We start from the raw sequence: 16,569 nt of genomic DNA on the forward strand, positions 1-16,569 counted from the left end.
AGGGGTTTTCTTTTTTTCTTTTTGTTGAAAGCTATATCAAAGCATTCTATTATAGTGTTATTTAATATGTAAATTGTATTGCTATACATAAAATAAAATATGAGTTTTGATGTACTTTAAGTATATCTCCATGTTGTACGTTGTGTGGAGTCTAAAATGTTTGATATTCGTTATTTGTATTTGCTTGCATCTGTTTCCAAAATTTGCATGAAATGTAAAAGTATAACACTGCCTCCCAGTGTTCACGTTTTTTTTTTTTTTTCGTTTTTTCCCTTCTGACTGTAATCTGAATGGTCCTAATTGCTGTAATTATTACAATGCCTGATTTAGCTTTTCACAAATATAGATTTCAATCAGAACAAATGCTGATGTCAGGGGCATAAAAACAATAATCATGAAGAGCCAGTATAGTAAGAGTAACAGTACAAGGGACAAAGCAAAGTTAATTACAAAATGAAACAATACACAGAAGAAAGAACAGTCAGATTGCATGTTTTTCAATGTCCCAGTCACACTGTGTTATAACTTAATACGCCACAAAGGATGTCTTCAAATAATGCAGGACCAGACATTAATGAATTATGTACATCTTTGTACGTCTTGACTAATTTTATGCAACAGAAGAAAAGGTTTGTTTTAATAGAGCGTCACTGTAAAACATTTTAAAACAAGTAAAGCCGAGCCAATGTCAGCTGATTATTTAATCTTTAATATTAATTTAATATTATTTAAAATAGTAAAAGTGTTGCACCAAATTAACCATAATCTACAAATTCTTCTTCTTCTGTCTTCTCTGTTATGTTTGGTGTTCAACACAAGTAGATGAAGGGTGGATGCCACCAGTCAATTAAAATCAATAGGCTTGGTCTGCTTGAATGATTGAAATATTCAGCTTTTGAACATAAGAGAAAGCAGTTAGTCTCATTAAGTGATGGCGACATACATATCACATGCATAAAGTCTCTCGATTTATTTTTCACAAGAAGACCTGCAAATGACCATTTTGGAGAAAAAAAAATCTAATTTCTGAGACCATTCATATTTTTCCCTATTGTGGCATTATTCACCTGATTCACATGATCTTCAATGCTTTTCATTAATTTAAATTGTCATTAATACAGTAATGAAAATGAACATGTTTATATTAAAAGCAGCATATAGGCAGTACAACAAAATTTTCATAAACAGCACAAATGTAAACGGCAGCAATAGTATTAAGCCATTGTTTAAAAATAAATAAAAAATCCAAAGCAACTTACAGTTGAGGAATACAACAAGCGATTGTTGTATATACATAGGCCTAAATAAATACAACTTGCCCCATAAAATGACAACCTGATATTTGCATTTTTAGGTTGTGGGTGTAAATAAGAAAACACTCATGGTGCCAGTTTAAGCTACAACAACTCTTACAGATAGGCCTATCATAATAATGGAATATTAGTTTGGACACAGAATATATAAACAAATATACTCATTATAAGAACGTTTTGAACTGGATAATTTAATCATCATTGGCACTGCTAAAACAAGCATTTGTTTAAGTGGACTTTTGACTATTTTTACATCGCTGTAATGAGAACTAATATGCTTAATTATCGTGAAAATAATCTTAATGGGAAAAAAGTATTCGCTTTAAAATATACTTAATTTCATTATATTGTTTTATAATTATAGGCCTATATAATATAATATATATAATGTATAATTCGTCTTGAAATATGACCTTGATTTGATTTCTAAAATGAGATCCATTATGTCCACAAAACCAACGTTCCCCTACATATGCTGCAGTTCGCCGCAACACACACGAGGGGGCGGTACGTGATAAACACATAGAGGCTAAAAGCTCAAATACACACGCGCCCCATGTGCGCTCCTGTCTCATTAGTGCGCAACTGCGCATGCGCCCAGTCGTGACTGACCGCGCACTTGAGACGTTTGAAACTTCTCGCCGGTGATTAGCGCAGCACTTCTACATACAGCTAACGGTAAGACCCTTTTTATCCTCATTGTTAATAAATCCACTCTATATTATCTTCTGGTCGTTAATAAACTATGAGTTTACTGAATGATCTTGTTTGAATGCTTACGCACGCAGCGCGCGCTGTTAAGAGTGAGCTGGAGAGTTAGCTCGTGAGCTAACCACATAACGCAGTACTTTCCGCCTTACTTTCACTAAATTAACCTCGTTTGGCGGTTTCTTCAGTGTCCATCATATTGGAAAATAGAGGTCGTTTTATTGTGAAGTGCTTTTTTTGCTGTGCTTATTTTGGATGACTAGCATTTCTTCTCAGCATGCTAACAGCTTTAGCACGTGAATCATGGCCTGAGTTTCTGTCAGTAAACGCTATCATAAACAACCAGACTGACACAGTGGAGCCCATTAACCAGCCGTCTACCACACCGAGCATAATTTAGTGTTTATTCGTAAATGTGAGCGAGATGCTTGTCAGGCCGCTTCAGTCAGAGCAGGCCAAGCATGTGTGCTACCGTTGGTCAAGATCATAAACATGAACATTATCAGCTGTTTTCGCTATCAGCATAAGCGATGTGCAGAAGAACAATGTAAGGGTCCGTTTACATTAAAATGTACTTCAGATGCAGGTCTTTCATTTCTGAAATGCGTTACCAAAACGTTCACATTATCATCAGCATGATCTTTCTGCTTTACAGAATGACTTGATTTTAATAAATAAAACAGTACCCTTGCTGTAGTAGTGTGTGTGTATGTGTATATGTGTGCATATGCGTGTATATATGTGTGTGTGTGTGTGTGTATATATATATATATATATATCATATCTCAACAAATCATCTCACTGCATCAGTTCTCATAGTGGATCCTTCTATTTCTGTAGCAATCATGGAGCTCAATGATGGAAATCTCCAAACCCTGACTGAGTATCTGCAGAAAACACTAATCCCTGACCCAGCTGTGAGACGGCCAGGTAACGTTCACATTTGAGGCTATTCTAAAAAAAATACTGCATTTTCTTTGGATTTGTGTATGAGAAGGAAAAAACATTCAGGCCTCAATAATAATGCTTTTTTTTTCCCTACTGGCCCAGCTGCCAAAATTTTCACTAGCTTGCCAAAAAAAAGAAAAATATTAGTGTTTTATGCTCATGTAGTCTTGTATTGTAATATGTTGTCATTACTATGCCAATATTTTATGTACTAGTGAAATTTCACAATTCTCAGTAGTAGGGCTGAACGGTTAATTGCATTTGCGATAAAATCGCGATATGAACAAATTTGATTTTTCAGTCACAGAGGTTGCGATTACACGGTCACGTGACACGCGAGAGTAAAGAGGTTTGTTCGACTTGAAGATCGATCGGTGTGTGTCATTAAAGTACGGCGAGAGAAAGCATAAGCAGACGTCCGCGCTCTCTTATAGCTCTCACGTACTTTGATGACACACACACCGATCGGTCTAAGCAGCGCTGCTTCAAGTAGAGCGCGGGCCATCAGCAGATTTTTTTATAGGTTTAAAGGGGGGCGCGACCAAAAAAGTTTGAGAACCACTGGTCTAAAGTTAACAGACAGTGTTTAAAAAGTGCAGTGCACATGTTTACATATGTTTATTACAGTGACTTTGAATTACCTAAAGTAGTGTGGTAAAGCAGATTATTTTCCAAAATCGTTCAGCCCTACTCAGTAGTGCTGAACAATTTACATTTAGTCATTTAGCAGACGCTTTTATCCAAAGCGACTTACAAATGAGGACAATGGAAGCAATCAGAATCAACAAAAGAGCAATGATATACAAGTGCTATAACAAGTCTCAGTTAGCTTAACGCAGTACACATTTTTTTTATTTTTTTTATTATATGATAAATAAAAGCCTCTTTGGGATGGCACAATAAAGCGACGTTCACTTGCAGAACGCAAGCTTCTAGAGGGCACACAAGTCTGAAGTGGCCAGTGGTGGTTTTGTAGGCAAACATTAAAGCCTTGAATTTTATTCGAGCAGCTATTGGTAGCCAGTGCAAATTGATGAACAGAGGTGTGACGTGCGTTCTTTTTGGCTCATTAAAAAAAAAAAGAAAAAATTCTGGATTAGTTGTAAATGTTTGAATTTGGGGGGAAATATTCTAAAGAAAATCAGGTTTGTTGTGCTTTTTTTGTAGGGCTGCGTAATTTGGCCAAACATTAAGCAAATATTACTATTGTAATAACTAGGGATGTAACGATGAACCGCGAGCCGGTTGAAAATCGATTTAAATATGTGACGATTCAAATGGGTTGAGATGCTAAACAAATCGCAATTCATTTAGGGCTAGGAGTTTATATGAATGCATGTCTGAGGGGAACTTACTGTCTTTAGAAAAGTTTAGATGGTATTTTTTCTTTTCATCTTGCCTCTGTATAATGCATATTAAAGTTCATAAGTGCAGCGCTCCTTTGTTTACAGCAGAAACCAAAGAAACGCTTTAAGCGCCACCTGCTGGCAGAGAGTGAATCTGCATCTCATTCAGCTCGTCTGCTGTTTCTGTTTCATGCAGATATTTTTATGTATAGTTTCACAAAACTGAAGTCAAACCATTCTGTTTTTGCTTCAAATTTCGAAATTATACAATCGTGAGTTGAGTGAATCGTTACATCCCTAGTAATAACACTTTACTATTGTAATAAAATAAAAGTATTTAGGAATAATTCCGGGCTTGGCCCCTAATAGGTGTGAGATTTAGAATATTAATAAACTTACTAAATAGTAAACTTTCATTTTATGAAAAAATGCAGGGGGCTTATAACTATAAATCATTAGAAAGGTCTAAGGTATTTTTGTCAAATATATTATATTATGCAAAAAATCTGTCACAGTAATTTCTTAATTTTTGTTAGGTTTTTTTTTTTTGTTTTTTTTTCCGCTAAGAAAAAAAAAAACACTACACTTCTCTTCAAAAAACTTAAACTAAACAACTTCCCTCAGGGCTTTTAGTCCAAAAGTGTGGTTGTTTGGCCAAAAAGCATATTGATTCTAATATGTTAATTCAAATTTCTTTAGAGAGATGTTTTTATTTCAATACCAGTTTGGGCAATACTACCATAATATTAATTTAAAGTTCAAGAACTGTTAAAGACAAGTAAACAGTAACTAATTTACTTAACTAAATAATCAGTGCTATAAATTTTTCGGTAGTATTGAGGCACAGTAAAGTAATCAAATGTAAAATAACACTGTTTAGTCTTAACTATACTGTATATCCCCATTTTTTGTGTTCTCACCTTCTCCATCTTTAGCTGAGAAATTTCTGGAATCAGTGGAGGGAAACCAGAACTACCCCATTTTACTGCTCACAGTACTAGAGAAGTCCCAAGATGAGGTCATTCGTGTGTGTGCAGCCGTCACCTTCAAGAACTACATCAAGAGGAACTGGCGCATAGTGAGTGTCCTGTTAAATACTATTAAAACAGTCTGGTGTGTGATAGGTGGCATTTAATCTGGATCTGTGTACTTTCTCTTCCTAAGGTTGAGGATGAACCAAACAAAATCTCTGATCCTGACCGGACTGCTATCAAAGCCAACATTGTAAATTTGATGCTAACCAGCCCAGAGCAAATACAAAAACAGGTACGAATTTCAGATAACCCATGAGAAGCAGCAGTTAGAATAAAGGTGTTTCACCTGTGTACTTTTACAGTTACTCTTGTTATTTGGAATGAGTGCTGTAGCTGTAATCCACATTACTGGGTTTGTAATAAACCATACTGCTGTATAGATCAGTGGGTCTATTTTTGGCGTATGTCATGTGATTCTAATAAATAAGCTTAAGAAATTTTAAATTCACAATTCTCCATTTCAATACAATGGTGAACACTGTTAGCCTAACTAATAAAAAGTTCAAACATTATTAAAGACGAGTGAACACTCAGTAATAATTTAAGAAAAAATAAAAACAAAATTACAAGCAAGAGCACAAATAAATACATGATCTGTAAATAAAAGTGACTGTTTTCCCCTCTGCAGCTGAGTGATGCGATCAGCATCATCGGGCGAGAGGATTTCCCTCAGAAATGGCCGGATCTCCTGACCGAGATGGTGACTCGTTTTCAGAGTGGGGACTTCCACATCATCAATGGAGTTCTTCGCACAGCACACTCCCTTTTTAAAAGGTATTGGAATAAATACATATATGTACTTTTTTTGGATTCAGGTGTTATGTTACATTTCTAGACACTTTTGTACCTGACCCTTACATAAATTTGATACATCCTGTATTTCGAGTATTGTCTCTGTTGTCTTTCAGATACCGCCATGAGTTTAAGTCCAATGAGCTGTGGTCAGAGATCAAGCTGGTACTGGACACTTTTGCACAGCCTCTCACTGAACTCTTCAAGGTAAAGTCAATGAATTGTTGTCCTTTTTGTTATTCCATCTAATCATTTGCTTTTACTCATGTATGTGAAATGGAAATGACACTTGTTTGTTTCACTTTTAGGCTACGATTGATTTGTGTCAAACTCATGCAACAGATGTCAATGCCCTGAAAGTGCTCTTCTCTTCCCTAACACTTATTTCAAAACTTTTCTACAGCCTTAACTTCCAGGTGAGTCTGCACTTGTGCACCGCTCATGCTTCCAATGGCACTTCTGTGCCGGTTTTCCAGTTCACATCTCTTTTTCCAATCTCTTCAGGATCTCCCAGAGTTCTTTGAGGATAACATGGAGACTTGGATGACAAATTTTCATAACTTATTGACTTTGGATAACAAGTTGTTGCAAACAGATGTGAGTTTATTCTCATATTGAAATATTCTAACACGGGAGTGCTCACAAATCTAATTTATGTAAGTTCAAATAACCAAGACCAACAAACTAAACTGAGTTTCCTGCTGTAGGATGAGGAGGAGGCTGGTCTGTTGGAGCTGTTGAAATCCCAAATATGTGATAATGCAGCACTTTACGCTCAAAAATACGATGAAGAGTTCCAGCCTTACTTGCCTCGCTTTGTCACAGCTATCTGGAACCTGCTGGTCACAACTGGACAGGAGGTTAAATATGACTTGGTACGTGGATTTCATTTAAAATTTGTATTGTATTTATATGTGTTGCAAGTTGTTTACAGCAGTGGTTCCCAATCCTGGTCCTGGAGAACCCCCAACACTGCACATTTTAGATGTCTCCCTATTCAAACACACCTGATTCAACTCATCAGCTCATTAGTGAAGACTCCAAGACCTCAAATGTGTGTGTGTCAGATAAGAGAGACACCAAAACCGTGCAGTGTTGGGGGTTCTCCAGGACCAGGATTGGGAACCACTGGTTTACAGACTTGGTGGTGGACATTATTTTAGTGTTCATAGTAGAGCCCGACCGATATATCGTTTTGCCGATATTATTGGCCGATATGAGCCTGTCACCGATATATAGGTATCGGCAAATATGCCGCCGATATGAACTTTTATTTTACAGAACATATAATGCAGATAAAATGCTTGAAATGGTGTAATTACTTAGTTTGTCCAGCAGAGCGCGCTCCATTGTTTGCCACTGGCAACCTGGATGAAACGTACTTAAGCCAGAATTTAAATGTTACTATGGTAAAATAAATATTCAAACCACATGTGTTACAACTAACACCCCGTTACTTTGTGCATCGCACTCATCGCAAGTTTATTGTTAAATGCCCTTACATATCTCTGTCACCATTATAAGTGTTTGATCACCACATTTGAGTGATCATTGCAAAAAATGTGTTTGTATATATATACTGTTTGTCTATACTGTATTCTATATAGAGTACCAGTCAAATGTTTGGACACACGAATGGGAAAGTGTCCTAACTTTTGACTGGTACTGTACTATAATATACACAAAGAATATCGGCCGATATATCGGTATCGGCCTTTTTTTTTTACTCCCTAATATCGGTATCGGCCCCAAAAAACCCATATCGGTCAGGCTCTAGTTCATAGTGCTGTTAGTTTTTTTTCTTAACAGTGCCTGACAACATTGTCTGTTGTAGCTTGTGAGCAATGCTATCCAGTTTTTGGCATCAGTGTGTGAGCGGCCGCACTATAAGCATCTCTTTGAAGACCAGAATGTTCTTACCAGCATCTGTGAGAAGGTCATCGTACCCAACATGGAGTTTAGAAGTATGTGTCAATTTGTTATTGTCAAGCTCTTATATTATAGCAGCTGATGAAGTGGTACAAATAATCTAGAAGGATTTCTCATGTTGTAAATTGATAATTGTATGAAAACAGGTGCAGATGAAGAGGCTTTTGAAGGTAACGCAGAGGAGTACATCATCAGAGACCTTGAAGGCTCAGGTATGTTGATGCTACTCTCTATTGTTCAGACACTCAGTCTTCCCGTACTGAATCATACCTCCTGTCCTCACAGACATCGACACGAGGCGTAGAGCAGCCTGTGATTTGGTGCGAGGCCTCTGTAAGTTCTTCGAGGGCCCGGTGACGGGCATCTTCTCTGGCTATGTGAACTCCATGCTGACCGAATATGCCAAGAACCCCGGGGTGAACTGGAAGCACAAAGATGCTGCTATCTACCTGGTCACATCTCTGGCCTCCAAAGCTCAGACACAAAAGGTGAGATTTTTCACAAATGGTGAAATAGACATTATTGAACAAAACGATTGAAATACATAATGTAATAAAACAATATAATCATAAATTGTATTGTGCATTATGTATTATATGAAATGCCTGCTGAGGGCGCCAACAGCCTGTCAACGGTTTTTGCACCGCACAATCTAATAATTTGTTTAATATTGACTAAACATTTAAGTCAAATGTCCATTTAATCTTTAATATTTGGCAACTTCTTTATGATAGACATGCTACAGCCACTGTCATTTCTTGAACAAGAACATGTGGACATAAAAACATGCAAAATCAGAGACGGTCCGTGCTTGTAAATGATAACTGTCTGTGTGGAGCAGCATTTACTGTGAACCGAGCCGCTCTGAGATGAACGTAACCTGCACACATATAAATAAAGCTCATATTGAATTTAAAAATGGGTTGACCACTGTTCACAAAGTGCTGCAGACATCTGTTCAAAAGGCTTACACGTATTCAGACAATGGTTAAAGTCAAAGTATCTCACACCTTAATATGAATGTTTTATACAAGCTGTAAAAATTATATTTATGTGGCAGATTTCAGATTATTGGAGCCAGTCTAAGGAGTTGTTTGAGTCTGATTTCTTCTGCGTTGTGAGCTATAGATCTGAGGTCCAGTCTGACAAATGCATACTTCTGGTTTACAGCATGGAATAACACAAGCCAATGAGTTGGTGAACTTGTGTGAATTCTTCGTCAACCACATTCTAGTAGACTTGAAATCTCCCAATGGTAATTGGCTTAACTCATTTCAATTAGCACGTTAAATAGTTTTTACTGGAACTGCAATGGTGCTGAATGACAGTTCATTTCTTCTTTGTCCCTCAGTGAACGAGTTCCCAGTTTTGAAAGCAGATGCCATCAAGTATGTTATGACCTTCAGAAGTCAAGTAAGCACTTTCCTTTCCATTACATTGTATGCTTTCCATTACACAAGTGTGCCTTCACTGGGTGTGATTGGTCTGGCTTCTGTCTGGTCCTCCAGCTCCCTAAAGAGCAGCTGTTGGAGGCTGTTCCTCTCCTGGTGGCTCACCTGCAGACAGAAAGCATCGTTCAGCACACCTATGCAGCACATTCACTCGAGAGACTCTTCACCATGAGAGGAGCCAACAACGCCACTCTGTGAGTTTTTCCATTACGAGACATGAGAACGGTCATGTTCTGAATTTTGACCATTTTATTTATTTATTTTCTGAACTAATCTTATTTTTCAGCATTACTCCTGCTGAAATGGCACCATTCACAGAACAGTTACTCAACAATCTGTTCAAAGCTTTAGCAATCCCTGGCTCATCTGAGAATGAATATATAATGAAAGGTGATTGGCTCTTTGATATTCACAAATTTTAGTAGTAAAACGTTTTATTTACTGTAATATTCTTATTTACTCCTTGACCTGTTCTGTTTGTCACCTCTAGCCATCATGAGGAGTTTCTCCCTCTTACAGGATGCCATTGTGCCCTACATCCCCACTCTCATTGGCCAACTCACTCATAAGCTCCTCCTCGTCAGCAAGGTAGGCCAGTCACTAAATCTGCTGTCCTATGAAGGATGCTTGAGTTCAGGTTGGTGTCCAGTCATGTGGTCTTTGTCTCAGTCCATGGCATTAGATGCACTGGCAGGACACACAGAAATATCCGTCCATTAAAGGGGACATTTCCCAAGCAGGACTTGATCCTAAAGGCAGGACGGAACATCTTCATGTTTTGCACACAGGATGTTGTTCAGCATGCCATACTAGCACATTTTCTGCATTCAAAGAATAGCCACCCACTGAATAAAACATGTAGCAAATTTTAAACTTGCTTAGTCATTTAAATAACTACTTAATAGTAAGCAATATAAGTTTTCCATTTTAAATCTTTTGTATGTGTGGGCAGCCTGTTCTTTAAAGATAACAAACTTTGTATTCTCTACAGAATCCCAGTAAGCCGCATTTCAACCATTACCTGTTTGAGTCACTGTGCCTGTCCATCAGGATCACCTGCAAGGCCAATCAGGACACTGTGGGCAGCTTTGAAGAGGCCCTGTTTCCTGTGTTTACCGAGATCCTCCAGAATGATGTGCAGGGTGTGTGACACTGTTGTAAATGTGTTAAACTCTATAACCTTTATCACACAGTTGTGTGGTGACTTACACAATCACTCAGAAGTATGGGGTCTGTATTTATTTGATTGAAAATGTCAATGTTATTACTCCAGTCTTTAGTGTCACATCATCCTTCAGAAATCATTCTAATATGCTGATTTGCTGCTCAAAGAACATTTTTGTGAATGATATGTTTGTAAACATTTTGATTTGTAACATTATAAATACTGTCACTTGAGTAAAGAGTATGACTTGAGTGTGAGTCAACGTAATTTCCAAAAAAAAATAAATAAAATAATAATCTTACTGACCCCAAGCATCTGAATAATAGAGCATACAAAGTGATTCCTGTATGTAATCTCTTGATGGTACACAGTCCTGAAGCCATGTTTTTATGGGCCCTTCCTCTCGTCTCATCTCTGGCCCTGTAGAGTTTGTGCCGTACGTCTTCCAGGTGATGTCTCTGCTGCTGGAGATCCACACCAGCTCCATCCCCTCCTCCTACATGGCCCTGTTTCCTCACCTCCTGCAGCCCGTGCTGTGGGAACGCACAGGAAACATTCCTCCTCTCGTCCGGCTGCTGCAGGCCTATCTGGAGAAAGGAGCCACCACCATCGCCAGCACAGCGGCTGACAAGATTGTGAGTGCTTCGTGTGATGGCCTCTATTATTTTTGCTAGATGAATACCCATAATACAGTGGGCCTTACCTCAATACATTCCCATTAAAATAATGTAATTTGTTTTTTTCCCCCGCCAGCCTGGTCTTCTTGGAGTATTCCAGAAGCTCATTGCATCCAAAGCTAATGACCATCAAGGCTTCTATCTGCTCAACAGTATAGTGGAGCAAATGCCTCCGTAAGCATTGCGTCATGAGGACACAAGAATAAAAGAGTTGACATGTTTCTGTGCTCTATTCATTTGCTTCTGTGTGTTTGTATGCAGAGATTCCATCACCCAGTACAGGAAGCAGATCTTTATTCTGCTTTTCCAGAGGCTTCAGAGCTCTAAGACCACAAAATTTGTAAAGAGTGAGAGATCGCTGTCATTTCTGATCAAAGTTTACTTCTAACCCCATATTTATATGAGCCCTGTAATTTCAAAATTACAAATTGCTCACTATATTGATCTGTCACTTTTTCTCTTCACAGGTTTCCTGGTCTTTATCAACCTTTATTGTGTGAAATATGGAGCAATTGCATTGCAGGAGATATTTGATGGCATCCAGCCAAAGCAAGTAGCTTTATTATTCTAAACATGTCGAGTCATAATCTTGCATTGCAGATATTACTGACTGGCTTATTGATGACATTTTCCCATAGTGCATAGGTTGGGTTCATTTATTTATTTATTTTTTTCTGATTGTTTCCATTGTTTTCTGTCTCCTCAGGATGTTTGGCATGGTCGTGGAGAAGATCATAATTCCTGAGGTGCAGAAGGTCTCGGGGCAGGTGGAGAAGAAGATCTGTGCTGTGGGCATCACAAAGATCCTCACTGAGTGTCCTGCCATGATGGACACAGAGTACACCAAACTCTGGTAAGACACACTACGGGCTTTTGTGTACTATACCAACTAATGGGAATGACATGACTTGAACAAAACTGTTTATGAATATTTGAAAAACCTGTCCGCTAAATCAACACAATATGCAGAAACATGCAGAGAAAAAATCTAAATAATATAGAGTGGACTAGAGCCCGACCGATATGGGTTTTTTCGGGGGCTGATACCGATATTAGGGAGTAAAAGGCAGATATCGACATATCGGCCGATATTCTTTGTGTATATTATAGTACAGTACCAGTCAAAAGTTTGGGCAGTCTTCACACACAGACAAAACTTACTAGTGAAGTGTGACATAATATACCACTGTAAATAAATACAATATAAATTCACGTCTCGCGCACTTTAATGCCCTTTGATTGTAACGTGTACGTTCCCTTGGAACTGGAATCATGGCGGAATTTCATGTGAAGTCCACTTCGCAGGGCACTTGCGGTCGAATGAGACAACACTTGAATGCTGCTGCCTGAACAAAGAGACCTCCTTACTGAAGTGAAAGTGTTGACTGGTGTCACTATCTCGCGAACGCGCCGGCGGATCTAAACCAAATTCGGGGGATCCCTTCAGCTCGAGGAGCCCTCTCGAACGCCACCCTCCGCGCGTCGGGATCGCTTGATCGGTCGGCGCCGGACCGCGAATTTAACCACCCGTAACTCCTGAACCCCGGGGGCTATCGACGTGGGGGTGGTCTCATTCGAAAGCGGGCATCTAGACGTACACTCAATTCATGTTCGAGAGGGTTCCCCCGAATTTGGTGCGGATTCGCCGCGCTGTTACGGAGATATGGCCGTTCAAAGTTTCAATGGTTTTCCATCGACTTAAGCTTTAAAGCGTTTCATCCAGGTTGCCAGTAGCAAACAATAGAGCGCGCTCTGCTGGACAAACTAAGTAATTACACCATTTCAAGCATTTTATCTGCGTTATATGTTCTGTAAAATTTTCATATAGGCAGCATATTCGCCGATACCGATATATCGGCGACAGGCTCATATCGGCCGATAATATCGGCAAAACGATATATCGGTCGGGCTCTAGAGTGGACCCCTGCAGATCCTCATGAATTTACAGATAATTTGACATCTTTATGACCATGCATAATGTCTTATAACTTTCCAAAATATAATAATAGTAAATAACTTATTCTACTTTGAAAGGTGTGTCCTGTGTTGGAATGTCTGTTTTTGTTTTGGTCTGTGTGATTCCGCCCACTGCCAGTTTAACCAAATAGTATTTCCACACCTCTGGGTTGCCAGAGAGCGGAAAACAGCATATCGCAGCCATGGAAGTGAGCAAACTAACTGGGCCAGAGATTGCAGATTCTACCCAACTTAAAAAGCCTCTGCATTCATCTAAAAAGCTCAATAGAGGCATATTAAAACGAGGATAAATCAACTCATCAACTTGCATTGTAAAACTTGTTGCCTTCCATTGTCAGTTGCGCTCATTCCCGTTGCGTGTCCTCAATCTGCCAACCCAGGTGAGTGTCGAGTGTGAGGAGGAGGGGGCTGGAGAAACAATATTTAGCATTTGGACTGCAGTACACACTTTAACCACTAGCTGTCAGTTTTACATACTGCACCTTTAAATACCTGAAAATGTTTACTTTTACTTTAATCTTGATGGATACACCACATGACATTTCACAAGTCATTAGCTTTTCTTAAAATTGTATGTGCTTTTTAAATCCTTGCGAATCCAAAAAGGATACAAGGAGCCCATTTCCAAGAACTCTTTTCCCCCCTAGATTTCTGTGGACACTCTTATTTGTCATGGAGTCTAACAAGATAACGTGGGCTGTCAGATGAGCTGATGAATTAATCATGAACATTTGGTGAGAAAAGCCTGTTTCTGTTCTTTAGGACCCCTTTGTTGCAGGCTCTGATTGGTCTGTTTGAGTTACCAGAAGACGACAGCATCCCAGACGATGAGCATTTCATAGACATAGAGGACACTCCAGGATACCAGACGGCTTTCTCACAGCTTGCTTTTGCAGGGAAGAAAGAGCATGACCCCATCGGAGATGCTGTCAACAATCCCAAAATCCTCCTAGCTCAGTCCTTACACAAACTCTCCACCGCTTGTCCTGGAAGGGTGAGTATCACTCACGATGTAATCACTAAAATGACTTGAGAACATGACAGAAGCATGCTTGGTCTCCAGACCTAGCTGAGCTGTTGAGCTAACCGAATGTTGTCTTTAACAGGTGCCCTCAATGTTGAGCACCAGTCTGCCAGCAGAAGCTCTTCAGTTCCTGCAGGGTTACCTTCAGGCTGCCACTGTACAGCTGGTGTAGCCACACACCCAGACTCCTTATCGCCCAGAAAGGGGACCTCTGATGCTCTCAAGACACCTAAACTGATCCAACCAATAAAGAGACGACCAGTGGACTCAACATGAGTGGAGACGCACCGCCCAGTGATACATGGCCAGACAGAAGGGATTTTTAAGGGGTTGTTTTAATGAATTATGTGTGACGAATGGGAAAGTGCTTGGGTAGAGGGGTGCTGATCATCTCACTGGGTGGCCTCTGCCGGTGTTGGCTTTTCTCATGTATTATTTGGAGTCCATTCAATATGTTCTCTTATTGTTTAGTTTTGAGTCTTGCCCAACCATTCATTCGGCAGTATTTTGAAATGTCGCCTTTTACAAACATTGAACAGCACTTGGGAGTTGGCTGACATTTGATGGCATCTTTAAAATCAATGGGGAAAGCGTTTTCCATTTGTTCTCTTTCCTGTAGTTTTGGAGCTGTTTTTACTGTATAAACGAGTGGTTTTGCGAAGCAGAAAAAGTTGTCAGATGTCTCGTTGCATGTCATTTACCATGTTTTGTCTTCACGTCTTAGTTTTGCTGCTCTAGTTAATAAATAAAATGACGCACTTGTTTAAGATGTTGATTCACATTTGTATTTGTTTCAAAAAGGCTTTTATCCTGAGGTTTACGTGCCTGAGGACCTTACACGTGCCGGTGAGCTGAAGACCAGTCGCTGTATTGTGCTCAGCTGTTTTACTAAAGCTAAAGCTGATCTAGTGAATTTCACAGATCAATGCATTCAGGAAGGAATGTTCAAAATCCATGTCAGGAGTCATGCATTGATTATCCATAATGCCAAGTCAAGTTGGCAAGAGTGAATTTAATGGGTAAAATGCTAAATTATGTAAATTTGAAATGAAATGTTTCACAAAAGTGATCCGATTAGATTTGTTTTTTCAGAAAACGGCCTGCCTTAGTTCTTAGTTTTGTCTGAGTGTTGTCACTAATCATACTTAAGTCATTATTTGTAACATTAAAAATGAATTACATTTAAAAAAAGTTACATTTGAATGTCATCAAATAATACATAATCTGCTCAAATGCATCAGGCTATGAAATAGTAATCAGTCATTACAATTATATTCATCAATAATTAGACAATCCTGGTTTAGCACTATAGAATGTTATTGTAGGTACAGATTCATTGCACGTAACAAACATTAAATGTTACAATATAATCTGAGTACAGACAAATAAAACATTTTCCTCTGATTTCTTTTGGTCTGCATGAATTTTTAAGTACTTCTAAAGATAACAGACAAAAATGTTTTACATTCTGACTGAATATACTCTTGGTTTCTTGCCTTGAAATGTGGATGGTGTGTGGAGTATTATGGGATGGCTAAGAGGATTTCACGTGACCGTTAACAACCTGTTGTTTGGTCTTACTGAAGGAATACATGCACTTGTCACCTCACATAAAACGATATGTTGCAACATTGGCTTCCCAGGGGAGCAGCCTAAAGAAAAGGCAACGTAGAACATTTAATGCGCGTTTAGTTTTGTGTACACTCTTAAGTGTAAGCAAACTGGACTTTGCCAGTGGAGGTACTTACGCCCGTGACAGGAAAGCAAAGTACACTAGACGGGGGATGCTGGTCAGCCAGAATGGCCTTCATTGACTCCTGGACACAGTATAGAGCAATGGGTGCCCAACCCTGTTCCTGGAGATCTAACTTCCTGCAGAGTTCAGCTCCAACCCTGATCAAACACAACTGAACCAACTAATTAGGATCTGAAGGAGCACTTAATAATTACAGATAGGTGTGTATAAATCTTTTGTAACAATATACACTAATGTTCAAAAGTTTGTGGTCAGTATTTTATTTTTTATTTTAAAGAAATTAATACTTTTATTCAGCAAGGATGTGCTAAATTGATGCAAAGTGATAGTAAAGACTTCTATTGTTACAAAAGATTTATATTTTAAATAAATGCTCTTTTTAACTTTTTATTCATCAAAAAATCCTGACAAAAGTGTCACAGGTTCCAAAAAAATATTAAGCAGCACAA

General features: G+C 38.8%; 1 protein-coding gene across 1 annotated transcript; it reads left to right on the forward strand.

The window, feature by feature from the left end:
* The first annotated feature begins 1,877 nt into the window (after positions 1-1,877).
* Positions 1,878-14,611, forward strand: LOC107699361 (exportin-2-like). The gene is made up of 25 exons (XM_016500600.1): positions 1,878-1,991; positions 2,862-2,951; positions 5,251-5,393; positions 5,480-5,581; positions 5,978-6,123; positions 6,258-6,348; positions 6,450-6,557; positions 6,646-6,738; positions 6,849-7,016; positions 7,976-8,105; positions 8,217-8,282; positions 8,356-8,558; positions 9,241-9,325; positions 9,422-9,483; positions 9,579-9,715; positions 9,808-9,911; positions 10,012-10,109; positions 10,513-10,663; positions 11,113-11,321; positions 11,440-11,537; positions 11,625-11,710; positions 11,831-11,912; positions 12,070-12,216; positions 14,103-14,334; positions 14,447-14,611. Exons 2-25 carry the CDS (start codon positions 2,867-2,869, stop codon positions 14,534-14,536), a joined length of 2,916 nt encoding a protein of 971 aa, XP_016356086.1. The 5' UTR covers positions 1,878-1,991; positions 2,862-2,866; the 3' UTR covers positions 14,537-14,611.
* Positions 14,612-16,569: the final 1,958 nt, after the last annotated feature.

Source organism: Sinocyclocheilus anshuiensis, unplaced genomic scaffold (genome assembly GCF_001515605.1).
Source record: "Sinocyclocheilus anshuiensis isolate Anshui unplaced genomic scaffold, SAMN03320099.WGS_v1.1 scaffold42, whole genome shotgun sequence".
NCBI lineage: Eukaryota > Metazoa > Chordata > Actinopteri > Cypriniformes > Cyprinidae > Sinocyclocheilus > Sinocyclocheilus anshuiensis.